Below are 17,745 nucleotides of genomic sequence, written 5' to 3' on the forward strand. Positions count from 1 at the left end.
TCAGATGGTGAGGAGCGGCACGCAGCCCACGCCCACCCCGCCCTCGTGGCACACCATGGGTGCCATGAACGTCCAGCGGTTGGTCTCGGGGTCGTACATCTCCACCGAGCTGAGGTTGGACTGTCCGTCGTAGCCGCCCACGGCGTAGAGCCGGCCGCAGTTGGCCACGAGGGACACGCGGCTGCGGCGGGTGTTCATGGGCACGATCAGGTACCACTGGTCGGCCATGGAGCTGTAGACCTCGGCGGCGCTCAGGAAGCCGGAGCCGTCGTAGCCGCCGCACACGAACATGCGGCTGCCCAGCGCGGCCGCGCCGTGCCGGCACCGCTTGTTCAGCATGGGCGCCACGGCGTGCCAGCTGGACGTGTGCGGGTTGTAGTATTCCACCTGCCACGGAGCACGGCCACGGTTAGGGATGCTGCTGCCGCCTTGGGAGTCGCCCCTGGGACGTCCCCTCCGCTGTGCTGGGGCACCTCCGAACCGGGGGCAGTTTTGGGGTTCTCGTGGTAAGACAGTGAGGGGATTACCCAGGGAAGGGAAGGGAGCTGGGGAAGGGTCTGGAGCAGCTGAGGGAGCAGAAAGGATTGAACGGCCTTCAGTTAAAAGTTCAGCTGCTATGGGGCGGTGCCTGAAGGGTTTGGTTGGAGGGGACCTTAAAGCTCATCCAGTGCCACCTCTGCCATGGGCAGGGACACCTTCCACTATCCCAGGTTGCTCCAAGCCCTGTCCAACCTGGCCTTGGGCACTGCCAGGGGTGCAGGGGCAGCCACAGCTGCTCTGGGCACCCTGTGCCAGGGCCTCCCCACCCTCACAGCTGGGAACTACTTCCCAATATCCCACCTAAATCTCCCCTCCTTCAGCTCAAAGCCATTCCCTGTGTCCTGTCCCTCCATGCCTTGTCCCCAGTCCCTCTCCAGCTCTCCTGGAGCCCCTTTAGGCCCTGCAAGGGGCTCTGAGGTCTCTTTGGAGCCTTCTCTCCCAGCCTGTCTCCATATCCAGGGGGCTCCAGCCCTCAGAACATCTCCATGGCCCTGAGTGGATAGATGAGTCACTTCTGTTCCACCTCGGGTTTTTCAGTTATGGGTGGAAGTGACACAATTTGGCGGCACAACCACTTGGGGCTGTTTGGATGCCCAGGGAAAGGACGCGGAGCCTCCCAGCCCCATGCTGAGGTGCAGGGGATGAGCCCTGCCCAGGGCCTTACACTGTTGAAGATCTGGAGCCCGTCGTGCCCTCCGGACACGTAGATCCGGCCCTCGAACACGGTGACTCCGGCAGCGCTGCGGTTGGAGCTCATGGGGGTCACTGCTGTCCACCTGGGAGGGAGAGGGGAGAGGTTAGCAGGACTCCCACAGATTACTCCATGCTTTTCTAGTGCTGGATTCTACCACCTCTCCTTTCCCCACTCCTTATTCAAACCATTCTCACAGCCCAGATGCCCAGCGGTGCCAGGACACGGAACACCGGAGGGAAACCTGGAAAAGCTCAGGGACACCAAGGGCTCTTACTTGTTTGTTTCTGGAGAGTAGGACTCCACCGAGTTGAGGGATGAGTTTCCATCGTAGCCACCACACACGTAGATCTGCCCATCCAGCACCACCGTTCCCATGGCACTGCAAGGAACAGCAGGACCCTTGGAGGTGGCTGGAAGTGCTGTCACGCTGACCCCGACACTGTGACCCCACACACTCTGCCTGTGCCATCCCACCAAACTGCCTTTTCCCTGGATTCACCTCCAAACTGCTCAGTCCCACTTGAACTCGGAGCTCACGAAGGGGAAAGGTGCTCATGGCAGGAGCACCTCAAATCCTGGGCTTGGATTTGGGCCCTTCACAACAAAAAAAGTCATCTGGAGTGTGTCCAGAGAAGGGAATGGAGCTGGGGAAGGGGCTGGAGCACCAGGAGTGGCTGAGGGAGCTCCAGAGAGACCTGGTAAGGGGCATGTACGCCCTCCACCCCTGTCCTGGACAGCCTGGGCCAGGGCTGGACAACCCCTTCCAGGAGGAATTTTCCCTGTATCCAACCTGAACTCCCCTGGCACAGCTTGAGGCCATTTCCCTTTGTCCTGTCCCTGTTTCCTGGGAGCAAAGCTCAGCCCCCACCTGGCTGCACCAGAAACTAACCAAGGAAATCCCAGCTGCTTCCACACTGTCCCACTCCTCCTTTCCCACACACACACACACACTGCTGGGTGCCCACCACCTGCCTTTCCCCGCCCTTCCTCCAAAATCATTTTTCCTGGCTTTTCAAGAACCGCTCTTCCTCCAACCTCGTTTTCCCCTGCTTTTCCAGAAGTCTCCTCCCTGTGAGCTGCACGTACCTCCTCTTACTGTTCATGCTTTCCACTTTGGACCAGGAGTCGGTGTCTGGGTTGTAAACCTCCACGGTGCTGAGCCTCAGCTGGCCGTCGTAGCCGCCGATGGCGTAGAGCAGCCCGTTGAGCACGGCCACGCCGACGCGGCTGCGCGCCGTGGCCATGGGCTGGCACTTCTCCCAGCGGTTGGCAATGGGGTCAAACACCTCCACCACGTTCAGAGAGTCGCCTGCATAGAAATTTGCTACTCAAATTAAAAGAGGGAGACTTGATGAAGCCCTGGGATGGTGAGCGGGGGGGGGGGTGGAGGAGTAAAGCGGGGTGTTGCTGTGTGCCTAAAGATGGGGTTGGCATGGGGAAATTGCCTGCTTTTCTTTGGGGAAATATCTGGGGGAAAAAAAAAGGAATGGGAACCTTGTGAGATTCAACAAGGCACCTGGGTTGGGGTAAGAAATTCTTCCCTGCGAGGGAGATGAGGCCCTGGCACAGGGTGCCCAGGGAAGCTGTGGATGCCCCTGGATCCCTGGAAGTGTCCAAGGCCAGGCTGGAGAGGGCTTGGAGCAGCCTGGGACAGTGGGAGGTGTCCCTACCCACGGCAGGGAGTGGAATGGGATGATCCTTAAGGTCCCTTCCAACCCAGACCATTCTGGGATTCTCTGTCCTATCCTGGGCTCTCACATCCTATTCCAGCCTTCCTGCTCCCACAGAGACATCTCCCATCCACATATCCCTGCTCACCCCCAGAGCGGGAATTGTTCCCGCTCTGAACAATTCCCATTGTTCCCACAAAACATCGGGGAACATTTCCAAGCTCTGCCGTGCTCTGCACGAGGAGCCTGGACAAGGTCCCTCTGTGGAAGTGGCACCTCCACTGTCCTCCAAGGGGCAGCAGAGACCTGCAAGTCCCATCTGTGGTGCCGCTGCTTCCGGGGAGCGCAGCTCCTCTGTAAAAGGTTTTTCCTTGGTCACTTTCTGTTCCCTTTTTATGCCAGGGTGAGGCTCATGTCAAAGTGTTGTGATCCCACAACACCAACAACATTGTGGAGATCCCTGCATGTCCTGCTTGGGGCTCCAGGCACGGACACCACCCTCAAAGCCTTTAGGAATCTGTCCTAAATAAGCCTCACCTGGACAGGATTTCAGATGGAAGATGCTAAACTGGGCACAACCACCCTGAGGGTTTCACTGGAAGGGTCAAAGTGCTGCATGGAGGACGAGACACTGCTCCACGCTTCCACCAGGAAGGGAATTCCATCATCCCATCATCCCACCCAGCCCCTGGTGGTCTTTCCACTGCAAGGTACCTGCTGAGTTGAGTCCCCCCACGGCGTAGATCAGCCCCGCGATGGACGTGCAGCACCGCGGCCGCGTCTTGAACGCCGGCAGGTGCGGCCGGCGCTCCGGCATCAGGTGGTAATCCTTGGCTTCGTCAAGCAGATCCCTGAAATCCAACCATGGAACATTAAAGAGGAGATCTGACTGCCTGGAGCCTGAGATTGAAGGATGTGACGTTGCCACCCCTGCCGACTCCGTGGCCAAGCCTCACCTGCACTTGTGGCAGCAGCGGACGAGGTCGTCCTGCTGCACGCGGTCCGTGAGGAATTGCGGCCGGCACAGGGGCAGCCGGATTTTGGAGAGCAGCTCGGGCAGGAAGGATTCCCTCTGGTCTCGGTCGTACCTGATCCAGGCCAAGGCAGCTTCAAACACCTGCCAGGAGACAGCGGTGGGAAGGTGGAGTCTGGGGGCTGTGCAAGTGGATGGGTGTCGGATTAAGCTCTTTTTTGACCCAGAGATGGGGCAACTGAGAAGTGTTTTAAAAAGTTTTATTCCATTGTCAGTCTCATGTGAAGAGAGAGACAATACAGATGTTATAATTCACACTATTACAATCAAAAACCCAACTATTTCCTAATTAAAATACATTATAAGCGTGTCTTAGCTTATCAACTTTTACCACACTATACTATAAGTACTTTAAAGCTAATCATCTAAAACTACCCCTCGTGAGTCCTACTACAATGCATTTTTCATAGTTCTATTTCTCCAAAATATCTAGTCTTATTTACAAAACTATCCTTTAAACCTTGTTTCTAGTTCCATTTCTCTCTCAACAATATCTGTCCTATTCCATGGCATTTCTAAGCCAGCATTTCTTATCTCAAAGTTGCCATACAAATATATGCTACGTGGATCTCCTGTGAAACTTTAAAAATTCTCAACAAATTCATTTCTCACAGATGGGAATGAAATGATATGAAATCTTGGAATGGTTTGGGTTGGAAGGAACCTCAAGGATCATCCAGTGTCACTCCCTGCCATGGGCAGGGACACCTTCCATGGAAGGGGCTCTGAGCTCTCCCTGGATCCTTCCCTTCTCCAGGGGAACATTCCCAGCTCTCCCAGCCTGGCTCCATGCAGGTTTCTTTCCCTGCCTCTGACAATCCCAATCTCCTGTCCCGTGGGATGGGACATTCAGCACCAAAGTTTGCAGGGAGATGAGGGAGCTGCAAGGAGGATTTTGGCCGAGGAGGTGGCACAGAACACAAAACTTTGTTTATTTAGTGACAGAAGTCTGCAAACTGGGAAAGAAGACTGGGAATGGTGCTGCTCCATGAGAAACCAGGAGACAGGTTTGATGACAGGGATCCATCTCTGGATAACTACACTGGAGACAGCTGGAGCTGAGCTGGTCCCTTCAGGCTCCATCCCAGACACTGGAAGGGACAGTGAAGCCCCTCTCTGAAGCCCCACTGGATGACTCCAGCTACAAAAGGATCCTGGTGCCCTGGTCCCAGTTTAGTTTGGGATCCACATTCCTGGGTTCACAGGACTCCCCATTAAAGTTATTGCAGCCTTTATGACCAGAACAGTCATCAACCCTTTCTTACATAGTGGCATCTGGACTCTCTCCCAACACAATTCCCAAACCTTCCAGTGCAAAAATGCTTCTCCAACAGCACCACAGGGATTAAAAACCCCAAACCAACTTTCTTCCTCTCTACAGGATGCTACTGGAATTTCTGAAGGGTGGGGCTGGCAGGTGCAAGGGCAAGGGAACACTTCCCAGGATGGACACTTTGGATCCTACCTGCTCTGGGAAAAACTGAGTGAGGAATTCTTGGTATGATACAGGAATGTGGCTGGAATGTGGGGCAGGTTCCTGCCTGGCTAAGCCTGGTTAAAGAAGCACATTTTTACCCTACAAGGAGAAGCTGAAGGTCTGCTCTGCCTTTGTCACCTCCTCAGGAAGAGCAGGACAGATTTCCAGGCTCAAGGACAGGCACTGTTTTCCCTGCTCACTGTCAGCCCACACCCATGGATTCTCAAGGTTGTGGGAACACCCTGAACTCCTGTCACTCCCACAAACTCCCTGACAGGAGGGTGCAGTCAGGTGGGATTCCAGCTCTTCTCCCGGGGAACAAGGGACAGGAGGAGAGGAAACAGCCTCATGTTGTCCCAGCAGAGGTTTAGGTGGGAATTTGGAAAAATTCCCTCATGGGAAGGGCTGTCCAGATGTGGCACAGCTGCCCAGGGCAGTGGTAGAGTCCCCATCCCTGCAGGGATTTAAAAGGCACGTGGATGTGGCACTTGGGGACATTGGTCAGTGGTGGCTTTGGCAGTGCTGGGGGAAGTGTTGGACTCGATCCTCTCTGAGGGCTTTTCCAACCTCTGTGATTCTGTGATCCCAAAAAAGCCCTGCCTGCTGTTTCTTTAGGAACAAGTCAGTCTGGAGTAGGCACAGGAAACCATCACAGCTCTGTCCAGCACCTCTGAGTGTCCCCACTGTGCCAGGACATCTCAGCTTCACTCAGCCCAGGAACAGGATAATTCCCATTCCCATTCCACTCCCAAGCAGAAAGAAACCCCTCAAAGCCAAACCCTCCTCAGCCAAGACCTACACCAGGTACCCACCTGCTCTTCTGACTTCACGTTGAGCTCATCCCTGGAAACGAGCTCCAGGACATCCTCAAAGGGCAGGGCCAGGAACTCCTCGGACATGGAGACCTCCACGAAGTGCTGGTGGATGAAGCTGTTGGCAGCGTCGTAGAGCACCGTGCACATCATGGTCTCGGCAAACTGCCGGACACCCAGGCAGTTCTTGGGATGAAGCCTGGGAAAGGGGAGGAGGACAGCAACAGGAATGTCAGGTGGCTGCTCCTGGATCCCTGGAAGTATCCAAGGCCAGGTTGGACACTGTGGCTTGGGCATTTGGAGCAACCTGGGAGAGTGGGAGGTGTCCCTGCACATGGCAGGGGTGGAATGGGATGGGCTTTAAGGTCCTTTCCAACCCAAACCATTCCAGGATTCTGGGAAGCACAGGAGGACACACAGTGCAGTAGAAGATGTGTCCTCTCCAGTGATGGCTGATTCCAGCTCACCCAGGAGCTGATCTGCACAGGGAGCTCCAGGTGAATCCAAGGCAGAGCCAGAGGATGGAAAACACAAATGTCCCCTTGTCCCTGCCAAAGAGGCATTGGATAGATCCAGGTGGCTCTGGAAGCATCCACAGCTTCCCTGGGCACCCTGTGCCAGTTCCTCCCTACTCTCCCAGCCAGGAATTCCCAATTCCCAATCTCCCACCCATCCCTGCCCTCTGGCAGTGGGAGCCATTCCCTGTGTCCTGTCCCTCCATGCCTTGTCCCCAGTCCCTCTCCAGCTCTCCTGGAGCCCCTTCAGGCCCTGCAAGGAGCTCTGAGCTCTCCCTGGAGCTTCTCCTCTCCAGGGGAACATTCCCAGCTCTCCCAGGCTGGCTCCAGCCCTGCAGCAGCTCTGGGGCCTCCCCTGGATCTCTCCAGCAGCTCCAGGTCCTTGTGCTGCTGGGTGGGGAACTGTCACATGAGGGTTACCCTGAGGGCTTGGTTACAACACAGCTGCCTAAAAATATCCCAATTCTCAATTCCACTTAAGAAGGAGAGCTCAGTGTCCATGTCCCAGCTCTCCAGGGTGGCCAGAATCCACTAATTTTTGGTTATTAACCAAACTGGCAGCTGTGCACTCAAAACCAGGACTTCACTTAGGACACCTGGCTGCTCCTGGTGGATTTGGGAGAATTTTGGTGGCCAATCCCTGTATTTGATGGGTGTGTTTAACATCACACCACGGAATGCCCTGAGCAGCTGCAGAGAAGCCAGGCTGGCAAAAGTGAACATGTCAGACTCCCAGCAGGGCTGGGAATCCATGTGGAATGTGGACAGAGAGTATCCCAGCTTTCCATTTCCACACCATGCTGCTGGAACAGCCTCACAGCCAAACACCAGTGAGGAAATTGAAAAACCTGGGACCAATTTAGGGCTCTGCCACAGTTTCCTGTCCAGCTCCTGGGCTGAAGCACTGTGTTCCTCCCCTTTAGCACACACAGCAGCAGGAAGGGCAATTCCTGCCAGGATGGGCTCTCAAAAAGGGAAATGTCTCTCCAGTTTTGCTCTGAGTTTTGATTCATGTGGCTGGCAAAGGTCTTTTACTGTGTCCCCATAAAGGGGTGATAGGTTATTCTGAAGGAAATGAGAATGGTAGGAGAAGGGAGCATGGCTTCCCACTGGGATATTGGGAAGGAATTCCTGGCTGGGAGAGTGGTGAGGCCCTGGGATGGAATTCCCAGAGCAGCTGTGGCTGCCCCTGGATCCTTGGAAGTGCCCAAGGCCAGGTTGGACATTTGGAGCAGCCTGGGACAGTGGGAGGTGTCCCTGCCATGGGCAGGTGGCCCTGGATGGGCTTTGAGATCCCTCCCAACCCATTTTGTGTTCTGTAACTCTACAGATGCCAAGTTTTGGGATGCACACTCCTCATCCTGCTGGAAGGACACATCCTGCTCCTCCCAAGCTGGACACGGGTGACTGAACCTCACTGCTGCTGGGGAGCAGCTGGAATCCCCCCAGAATTCCCCTGGAATTCCCCCAGGATCCCCCCAGCCTCACTCACCTCTCCCTGAGGAAGGTGCAACAAGCGTCCTTGATGTTCTGCAGCTGCAGGAAACTCGCCCCCATGAGCAGGGACTGCACGTTCTGCTGGTCTATGGCCAGGTGACCGTTGTAGGCAAAGTTGATCAGAGCCTCCAGTGCACTGAGAAGAGGGAGAAAGGGCAGAAAATGCACTGAATGCCAGCTGGGATAGCACTCTGCCAACAGCAGGATGTTTTGTGGGATCAGCCACAGCTGAGAAGAGGCTTTGAGCCTCGCACGCACAACGAGGCAGGGCAGCCCCTGGGATTGCCCTGGGAATTTTACCTGGGATCCATGCCCTGCATGACAATCTCATCCTGCTTGCACTCCATCATGTCGTTGGTGAACATGGCGTGGAAGTAGGGGATGGAAGCTGCCAGCACGATCCGGTGAGCGCTGAACTTATGGTCCCCCACCTAAAGCAGGGAGAACAGGGATCAGCACCGGCCACTGCCCCAGGGATTCCCTGCAGCTGGGATGATTCACCTCTGGGCAGCTTTGGAAGGAATTTGAGATGGGACCTCTGAGCTGTTTTTGATGATGTGGTTGTATTTTCTGATCTTCTACATGGACAGGAAGGGTGAGCTCGGCTCAGAAGGTCACAAGTTAGTTACAAGACCTTTTAAGGATTTATTGACCAATAAAACACCGCCAACAAGGATATTTATGGTTTTGACCTTAAATATTTCATCCTTAAATATTATAACCTTAATTATGTCCTAAATATTAATATTATATCCTTAAATGTTTTGTCTTACAGACCCATGCTGCAGTGTAAGCTTTCTTAGCCAACCATGTTATGACACACAAACTTACAGTACTACACTCTAAACTTCTTGTTTACCCTCTGTAACTACTTTTATTTTTATATCTTAAACTCTAAAACTCCAGTCTTTCCTTTACTTTGCTTAATGTGTCTCTGCTTTAAACTACAAATCCACATTCTCCCTCCCAGCACCTCAGTTTGGGAGCCTTTGCCAAGGTGTCAGATCAAATCCTGGGTTTAATTCTAAACTTTGGCTTAGAGGCCCAAAGTTCTGAGAATTCCCTGCATTTTGGATTCCAACATGCAGCAGCCAAGCATCCAAGCCTGTTGCAATAAAGCAGATGGGACTCAGTTTTTTGTATGTAGGAAAAGTTAATTTTTTTCTTTACATAATTCATTTTCATACAGTTTTTACAGACTTTGTGTTTAAGTCCAATTGGCTAGTAGTTTTTTTTGCTACTCAATTTATTGGCTAAAATCTGTTTTTGTGTGTACGTGTTAAGACTTTCTATTTTTAAATTGTTTACATATTTTCCTTGCTGATTTTTATGGGATAAATTAATTGTTTATGTAGGTGTCAATGGTTCTTTTACTAAAATAGGTTATTGTGCTAACTGCTTCTTATTTTTTTTAATTTTTTTTCTTATAGGAACTTACCAGCTAGTTGTTAGTTTAGCCAGAGTAGCAGGGCTTAAACTATATTTTATAATTTAATTTAAACTATATTGTCTAATTTAAATTATTTAATAAAGAATTCACTTTATTTTAATTTAATATAATTTATTATTGCTTTTATAATTGCTACAAAGTCCTCACCTCATCCATTGTCTCTGTCCTGGGCAGCTCAGGTGTGCCTGGATTATGCTGCACAAATCCTCTTCTCCTGCATTTTGCAGCATTCCTAATTCCCAGAGCAAAATCAGCAGATGAGTCAGAGATGGGATTTCTGAGTTGTTTTGGATGATGTGGTTTATTTTTTAATTTTTTATATAGGTAGGAAGGGTGAGTTTGGTTCACATCTTTATAGCAGAAGCTCATAAGATCCTTAGTTATAAGACTTTTAAAGGATTTAATATTTATGTTTTTGATCTAATCCTTAAATATTTTGTTTTATGGATTCATGTTACAGTGTAAGTTTTTTTAGTTAATTATGTTATGACACACAAACCTACAGTATTGTATTTTAAACTTCTTGTTTACTTTTGTAACTATTTTTAGCTTTTCTATATCTTAAACTCTAAAACTTTAAACTTTCTTCTACTTAATTTAACGTGTTTCTGTTTAAAACTATAAGTCTGCATTTTTGCTTTTAGTATCCAAGTTTGGAAGCTTTTTCTAAGGTCTTAAATCAAATCCTGTGTTTAATTCTAAGTTTAATTCTAAATTTTGAGAATTTCAATATTTCAGATTCAGATTTTCAGTATTTCCAATACCAGGAGGTGAAGTGGTCCATGCCAGCTCATGGAAAAAGCCCTTCACATTTATATTTTTGTGACTTTTTGGGATGAAGGGCTCTATCCATCCCTTCTCCTAACCCAAAACCACACAGAAAACATCCCAGGGGCTCCAAGCCTTGAGATATCTGCAGAGTCAGTGCCAGCCTCCTCCTGGCTGGGGGAATGGGATGGGGAATCTCTGGGAAAAGGAGTCAGGAGGAGTCCCAGGGCCCACGAGGGGATGGAGCTCCAGGCCACCTCCCTGGCCCTGGAGAGGAAGGAATGTTGGAGAATGGATTCCCAGCCTGGCTTCACACAGAGAGCACAAACTCCAGCCCGGTCAGAGCTTTGAAAACACAAAAATACAGCAGATTCCATAAGGCAAGGCCATGGAGGGAAGTGATTCCAGAACCTGAGAGCCCCTCCCCACATCCCTGGGATTTTCATTCCCTCCCTCCCTGCCAGGTGAGGACTCTCTGTGTCCCGAGGTGCTGCTCAGGATGGGGAAATCAATCCCTCAGGATTCCTGGAGCTCTGGGTTTGGGAATTCCCACTGGGAAGGGCTGACACAGTGTAGTTGTTGTTGTATTCATTGAAGGGATGGGATTACCTTTAGATTAAGATTGATTTATTGTTTAGATAACATCAACCTTAAAGGTTATGAGATTTAGTAGTCAGCCATAGTCTAAGATGGTTCTTTGTTGTAAGCCAGGATATAATTTTCTAATCCAAAGGACAGTTATAGAGTATGTTTTGGTTTTTTAACTTATTACCTTGATTTTTTTCTACTGCAATGGGGATACTTTTGCCTGATAAGGTATTATTATATGTATTATGTGTATACACATACACATATGATAAGGTTTTATCATATGTATTATGTGTATATACATACACATATTTTACAGATATTAAAATATCTAAACTCTTAGTTTATTCTATATAATCACATTACTACATGATTATATTATAAAACCCCTCATCATCTTATCTAGCACAGTTTCTTACTTAAGGCATATTCTTACCTATAACTATAGAAACATAAGTGTATGATTTCTCCTTTTAATGTCTGTTTTCACATCAATCTAGGCTTCTTCTAAGGCTGTAAATCAAACTCTTTTGTGTTTGTGAGGATTTCTATCTCTCCAATCCCCACAACACACGAGCAGCCACAGCCTGGGTGACCAGGGGGACAAAGCTGCTGCTTGGCCTGTCCACATTCCAGCCTGGAGGCTCAGGAACACCCGACCTGCTCTGCAGCTCCAGCACTTCCAGCCCACCCCTTCCCCATGGGCGAGGCCATTCCATCACCAGCTGCTCCTGGCCCAACCCACGGATTTATCAATAATAAATCCCACTATTGATACCCCTCCGTGCTGCTGGGAAATCCCTTCCCCTGTGTCTCAAACATCCCAACACACAGAAACACTCCAGTCTGCCTTTTGCTGTTTCTGAAAGGTGAGAGAACAAGGCCTCCTCTTATCTCTGAAATCCTGTAAGGAATTCACTCCAACTGGAATGGTTCATTTGGTTTGTTTGGATGAGTGCTCCCATTCAGGCTGAGTGTGCAAGAAAAGCAACATTTTACTTGACTTTCATTTCCCCCTAGGCCCAAGCTGCCAAAAATCACAACTGTCCAAATCTCATTTCAGCTTTTTAATAAATGAAACGTGGTGCTAAAATTGAACAGGCACCTCTTAAAGTGAGACACCTGCTTCAAATGCATACAGTGACCTTCTATTTATAGGCAAAATTATCTTTATAACTAAAGACAACAGGAATTTCAACACCAAGGTTATATTTACTCAAACCCCAAGCCCGTAGTGTGACCCAAGGAGGAGAAAAAGGCCCTTATTTCAGAAAGTAACTGCAATTTACAGAGCCGAGGTGGCAGCTCTGGGCCCCTCATGACAAGAGTGACATTGAGGAGCTGGAGGGTGTCCAGGGAAGGGAACAGAGTGGAGAAGGGGCTGGAAAACTCCTGAGGGAGCTGGGAAGGGGCTCAGCCTGGAGAAAAGGGGGATCAGAGGGGACCTTGTGGCTCTGCACAGCTCCTGACAGGAGGGGACAGCCGGGGGGGTCGGGCTCTGCTCCAGGGAACAGGGACAGGAGGAGAGGAAACGGCCTCAGGCTGGGCCAGGGGAGGTCAGGGTGGAAATTGGAAAAATTTCCTCATGGAAAAGGGGGTGAAGCCTTGGAAGGGACAGCCCAGGGCAGTGGTGGTTGCCCATTGCTGGTGGGATGTGACATCCCCGTGGATGTGGCACTTGGGGACAGGGTCAGGGGTGGCCTTGGCAGTGCTGGGGGATGGTTGGACTCGGTGATCCATGAGGGCTTTTCCAACCTAAAGCATTCCATGATTCCATGCCCCCAGGCCCTGTCCAGGGGTGGAAGGGCTCCACCAGGCTGCACTTCCAGGGGTGCACCAGAGGAGCTGCCACCAAACAGCCTCTTTATCTCCTCCACAGCTGGGCCTTGCAGAGCAAACATCCCCAGGCATCCTGCAAGATTCCTTGGGCTAAGGACAGCTGGGATGAAATCAGCACTGGGATGAAATCCCTTGGCTCTGGGCACTGCTGCCCCTCCAGGTGCTCCCAGACTGGGAATGGCCCCTGTGAGCACTGAGATCCACGGAGCTGCATCAGCAAAGAGCCTGGGAAATATTCCCTGGTGCTGGACAAGACAAAAGTTGGGATTCCTTCTCTTTGGAACTTGTCCCTGGAATGGTGGGGAGCCCTTGGGGAGATGGAGAAATTGGGATCTCTGCTCTAGAAGCATCATTGTGTTCATTGCATCAGCCCTTCACGGCGAGTCCCCAGGGAACAGCTGCATTTCCTGCTGCAGGCAAAGGACAGGATTTTCCTGTGGAATATGGAAAATCCTTCCAAGGATGAGTCCATTCAGCTCATCCTCTTCTCTCCCAAAGTGCTCCCTTCCTCCAGAGCCAAAGGCTCTCCCTTTCCATGACTAAATTAATGCACTTTCCTGATGGAGTCACCTAAGGAGAGAGCGGGAAAGAGCTCATCCTCTTCCTGATACCATTCCAGGATGTTCTGCTTTACCATTTATAATTTTAGGTCCTTTGCTTTTAAGGCAAAAGATTCTGTTTCCCAGAAGAAGGAGCTTTGCAAGCGTCCCTCCTGACCTCAGGAATCCTGGAATTCTCTTCTGACGTGTCTCTGAGAGGGTAACAAAGGAATCTGGCCCCACACACCCCCACAGCCCCGAATGAACAAACTCCAGGGCACAAGGAGCCTTTCTCCAAGGAAAAGGGTGTAGGTGGGAGAAAGGCATTTCTTGTGTTCCTGACGTCACCACCCTGCAGTGCTGAGAACTTGCTTGGTTTTGTGCTGCAAAGGTCTCAAAAAACCCCAAATCCATCTTTTCTGAGAGGAGGCCAGAGCAGAAGCAGAGCTGGTGTCCAACCCCTCCCAGCCCTGTATTGCCAGGAAGAGGTAACGGGATGCAGCTGGATCAGGACAATCCCAAACACAAATCCAGGCTGGGGGGGACAATGAGAAGGGAAGGATTTGGGGCTGTTGGTGGATGAGGAGCTCCACGTTCCCTGGCCAGAACCCCCTGTGCCCTGGGCTGATCCCCCAGTGTGGGCAGCAGGAAAGAGGGAATTGTGAATGGCTTGGGAAGGAATTCCTGGCTGGGATGGAATTCCCAGAGCAGCTGTGGCTGCCCCTGGATCCCTGGCAGTGCCCAAGGCCAGGCTGGACACTGGGGCTGGGAGCAGCCTGGGATGGTGGGGTGGGAATGGGATGATCCTGAAGGTCCCTCCAGCCCAAACCATTCCAGGATTCCATGAGAATGGTGACCAATTCCTTTGAAGCAGAGGACACATCCCCTCTGGATGTACAGCAAAGCCACACTCCCAGAGAATTCCCTGCCAGCTCAGAGAAACCCAACTCCTTTTTGGAATTCCAATCCCTCCACTTCCCACCTGGACAGGGAGAATCCTGAGGGGATCAGCTCCAGCCCTGCCCTCCTCAATGCTCCTGAAGGGACAGCGAAAAGGAATTTTGTGTTATGCTGGAACTAAAAATCCTCATATTTTCTTTAAGGGGAGAGCTGATGGCAGCCGAGAGTTCGGGGAATCACATCCAGGCAGAATCCCAAAGAATTCCTGTCTGCTGGGTGGCAAGGTTGGAATCACATCCTCATCCTGCAGCTCTCCTGTGCACAATGGATCATCTGCTCTTCCAATCTCTCCCATAAACAGATATTCCCTCTCTTTCCAGGGCTGTTTTCCTGGGGGATCTCCCGAACATGCTGCAACATCTGCAGAACAGCCAGGCACTGAGTTGTCAAGGATCCTGCTGGGATCAGGCAGGCAGCCTGAGCTGTCTGGAATTCCACTTATCCAGAGGCTCCTCCACCTCTGCATCAGCTCTCGGGGGTGCAGCTGCTCCAGTTTGGGGGGTTTGGAGTTAACAGTGTGCTCTGGAAAAAACTGGGATCAGGATGGGAGAGAAGGCACCAGGGCTACGACCTGTTGGTGCCATTTGGATTGTACACCAAACAAATACTCTGCCCTCTCCACAGCTGGGAATTATTTCAGTTTGCCAGACCTGGGTTATGTTTTAGGAGACTTTTCTAATTAGTCTTGGAGTTAAGTCATGGAAAAATGGCATTGGAGTAGCTCAGATCTACAGGAGGAGCTGCAGCAGCAAGAGGAGCTCACATCAACTCCGCTCTCCAAGGATTTGGGGAGGCACAACCCTTCCCTCCTGCCACAGTTTGGCCAGGATTTCTGGAGGTGCCAGCCTGGCACTTGGATCATTCTCCTCCAGCTCCAGTGGGAGCCAGCAGGAGGTAGGAAGGGATTTATTCCCTCTTAATTTGTAAGGAAGGAATAGGATGGATCCGTTTGCCCTGGTTTCTGCATTCCAGCAGCCTCTGATGTGTCCCTGGAGAGTGCCTGGACCTCGGCCTGGAGCACAGACAGCACATCCCAGAAAACAGAGCTGCCCAGGCTGCTTTCATCCTGCAAGGATGAAACAACTCCAGAAACAATGCTCAGGAAGAACACCAGCACCGAGGAGCTTCTTTTGTGCTGTTAAAAATCAGATCAGGATCTGCAGCTCAGGGAATGGCCCCGAACACGTGAGCTGGAATTCTTGGGGGTTTTGCAGTGTTTAGTTGGGAGCTGCAAAGGGAAGAAGGCTGGAAACCCACTAAAACTAAGGAGGAGAGGCTCTGAGAGAGGAATTCTGCCCCTTGGTTTGTCCACAGCTGGAGTTCAAAGCCTCAAACCCCACCAAATTAGAAGAAAAAAAAGGTTCAGAAGCCTCATTTCGGCTCTCTCCGTGATTATTCCACCCCTGGTGTTTCCCTGCCCCTGCTGGAGCCTCCATCACCTTTTCCACCACCACCAGGACTGGATGAGGAGGAAAGCACAGCTTCACCTTCCAGACACGGCTGGGATGGGGATCAGCTGGGGAGAAGGGCTGGGTTGGTTATTTTATGGCCACACCAACGCCCAGCCCGGTGATTCTCAGAGAAGAAATGTGGCTGTGCTAAGCAAAATTCCTACTTTTTTTTTTTTTTTTTTTTTTCCAAAGGAAAAGGACTAACCACAGAGTGAGGTGTGTCTCCTCCCTCCCCTCCTCCCTGCAGTCCATTCACGTGTGCTGCTAGCAAATGAATATTTAATTAAACATTTCGGAGAGGCTCCAAAGGGAGCTCCGAGGGAACATCAGGAGCAGCCCTGACCTGCAGCTGTTAAAGAGACAGGGAGAGAAAAGAACTTCCCAAATCCATGAGGCAGAGCACTGGGCATGTCATGATCCAACTTCTGGGACAAAGGGGTGTTTGGAAGCTTTTTTGCTTTAGAGATGGGACAGACAAAAAGTAGCAGGAGTGGAAAAAAGGGTGCAGTGGTGCGGGAGCACCTGGAGGTTCCTCCAGGTTGGACTTGGAATGTTTCTCCAAGCTTTTATCAGAGACTCCTGGAATGGGCTGGGCTGGGAGGGATCTCAAGGGTCATCCAGTTCCATCCCTGCCATGGCAGGGAATTCCCACTGCCCCAGGGTGATCCAGCCTGGCCTTGGGCACTTCAGGGATCCAGGGGCAGCCACAGCTGCTCTGGGAATTCCATCCCAGCCAGGAATTCCTAATTCCCAATCTCCCATCCATCCCTGCCCTCTGGCAGTGGGAGCCATTCCCTGTGTCCTGTCCCTCCATCCCTTGTCCCTCTCCATCTCTTCAGGCCCTGCAAGGGGCTCTGAGCTCTCCCTGGAGCTTCTCCTCTCCAGGGGAACATTCCCAGCTCTCCCAGCCTGGCTCCAGCCCTGCAGCAGCTCCACGACCTTCACGTTCCTCCCTTACTTCTGGGTAAGAATCCCCCAAACTCTGTCCCTGCTGGAAACCCAGCCTGGATTTCCAGTGGGAAAACCTTCCCGAGCCAGGGCAGGGCAGGGAAGTTTGTGCTGGCTGATTTTGGGGTGCCTCAGTGATCCAAAGCCACCTCCAACTTCCAGCTGAGACAAACTCCTGCTTAAAGCCCCAGCAGCTGGAGCAGCCAGCCCGTTCCTGGGAATGGCTGCACTAATCCCACCACCACCACCACGTGGGAAAAGGGATGGCCAGAGGCAGAAGCAGCACAAGGTCAGATATTTTCACGGCGTGACTGGAGACAAACGAATGAAATGCTTGGAATTCCAAGCTGTGGGTGTTGGAGGGAAAGCTGGAATGCTTGGAACAACACGGGCTGAGGGCTGACAACTCAGCAGGTGCTGCTGGCATCTGTCTTGAGGATTTTGGGAAGGAATTCTTCCCTGTGAGCGTGGGGAGGGGCTGAGATGGAATTCCCAGAGCAGCTGAGGCTGCCCCTGGATCCCTGGCAGTGCCCAAGGCCAGGCTGGATTAGGTTTGGAGCAGCCTGGGACAGTGGAAGGTGTCCCAGCCCATCCAAGGGGTGGCACTGGATGATCCTTTAGGTTCCTTCCATTCCAAACTGGTCTGTGATGCTTTTGATCTTTCCTAACATGTTTTAAACCTCTGTAGGGATAAAGAGGATTTAAACAGCTCTTTGCTATGGAAATTCCACAGAAATGGACAATTACTCACAGGACTTTTATAAACAATGGTGAGGAATTTATCCAAGATAAGACTGGGGTCGTAAACCTCCTCGGCCTTGTCTCCCAGAAACGTGGGACTGCCGCGATCTGCTCATCCTCTCCTGCCACGCCAACACCCAGCCTTAACCCTAAAACCACGGCACTCTGCATCCCAAAGCAGCTTTGGCACAGAATCCCCCCGGCTTCCAGCCCAGACTGTCGC

At 51.4% G+C, this 17,745-nt stretch overlaps 1 protein-coding gene across 1 annotated transcript in view; it reads right to left on the reverse strand.

Moving 5' to 3' along the window:
- The window catches only part of KLHL18 (kelch like family member 18), an 18,752-nt gene continuing 1,007 nt past the window's right edge, over nt 1–17,745 (reverse strand). Inside the window, exons 2-10 of the mRNA XM_053988571.1 lie at nt 8,539–8,669; nt 8,234–8,374; nt 6,227–6,425; nt 3,861–4,021; nt 3,619–3,755; nt 2,321–2,543; nt 1,509–1,613; nt 1,205–1,316; nt 1–387 (exon numbers count right to left, since the gene is read on the reverse strand). Of these exons, the coding sequence (XP_053844546.1) occupies nt 1–387; nt 1,205–1,316; nt 1,509–1,613; nt 2,321–2,543; nt 3,619–3,755; nt 3,861–4,021; nt 6,227–6,425; nt 8,234–8,374; nt 8,539–8,669 (1,596 nt within the window). The remainder of the gene's footprint in view (nt 388–1,204; nt 1,317–1,508; nt 1,614–2,320; nt 2,544–3,618; nt 3,756–3,860; nt 4,022–6,226; nt 6,426–8,233; nt 8,375–8,538; nt 8,670–17,745) is intronic.

This window comes from Vidua macroura, chromosome 1, assembly GCF_024509145.1.
Source record: "Vidua macroura isolate BioBank_ID:100142 chromosome 1, ASM2450914v1, whole genome shotgun sequence".
NCBI classification, from domain to species: domain Eukaryota; kingdom Metazoa; phylum Chordata; class Aves; order Passeriformes; family Viduidae; genus Vidua; species Vidua macroura.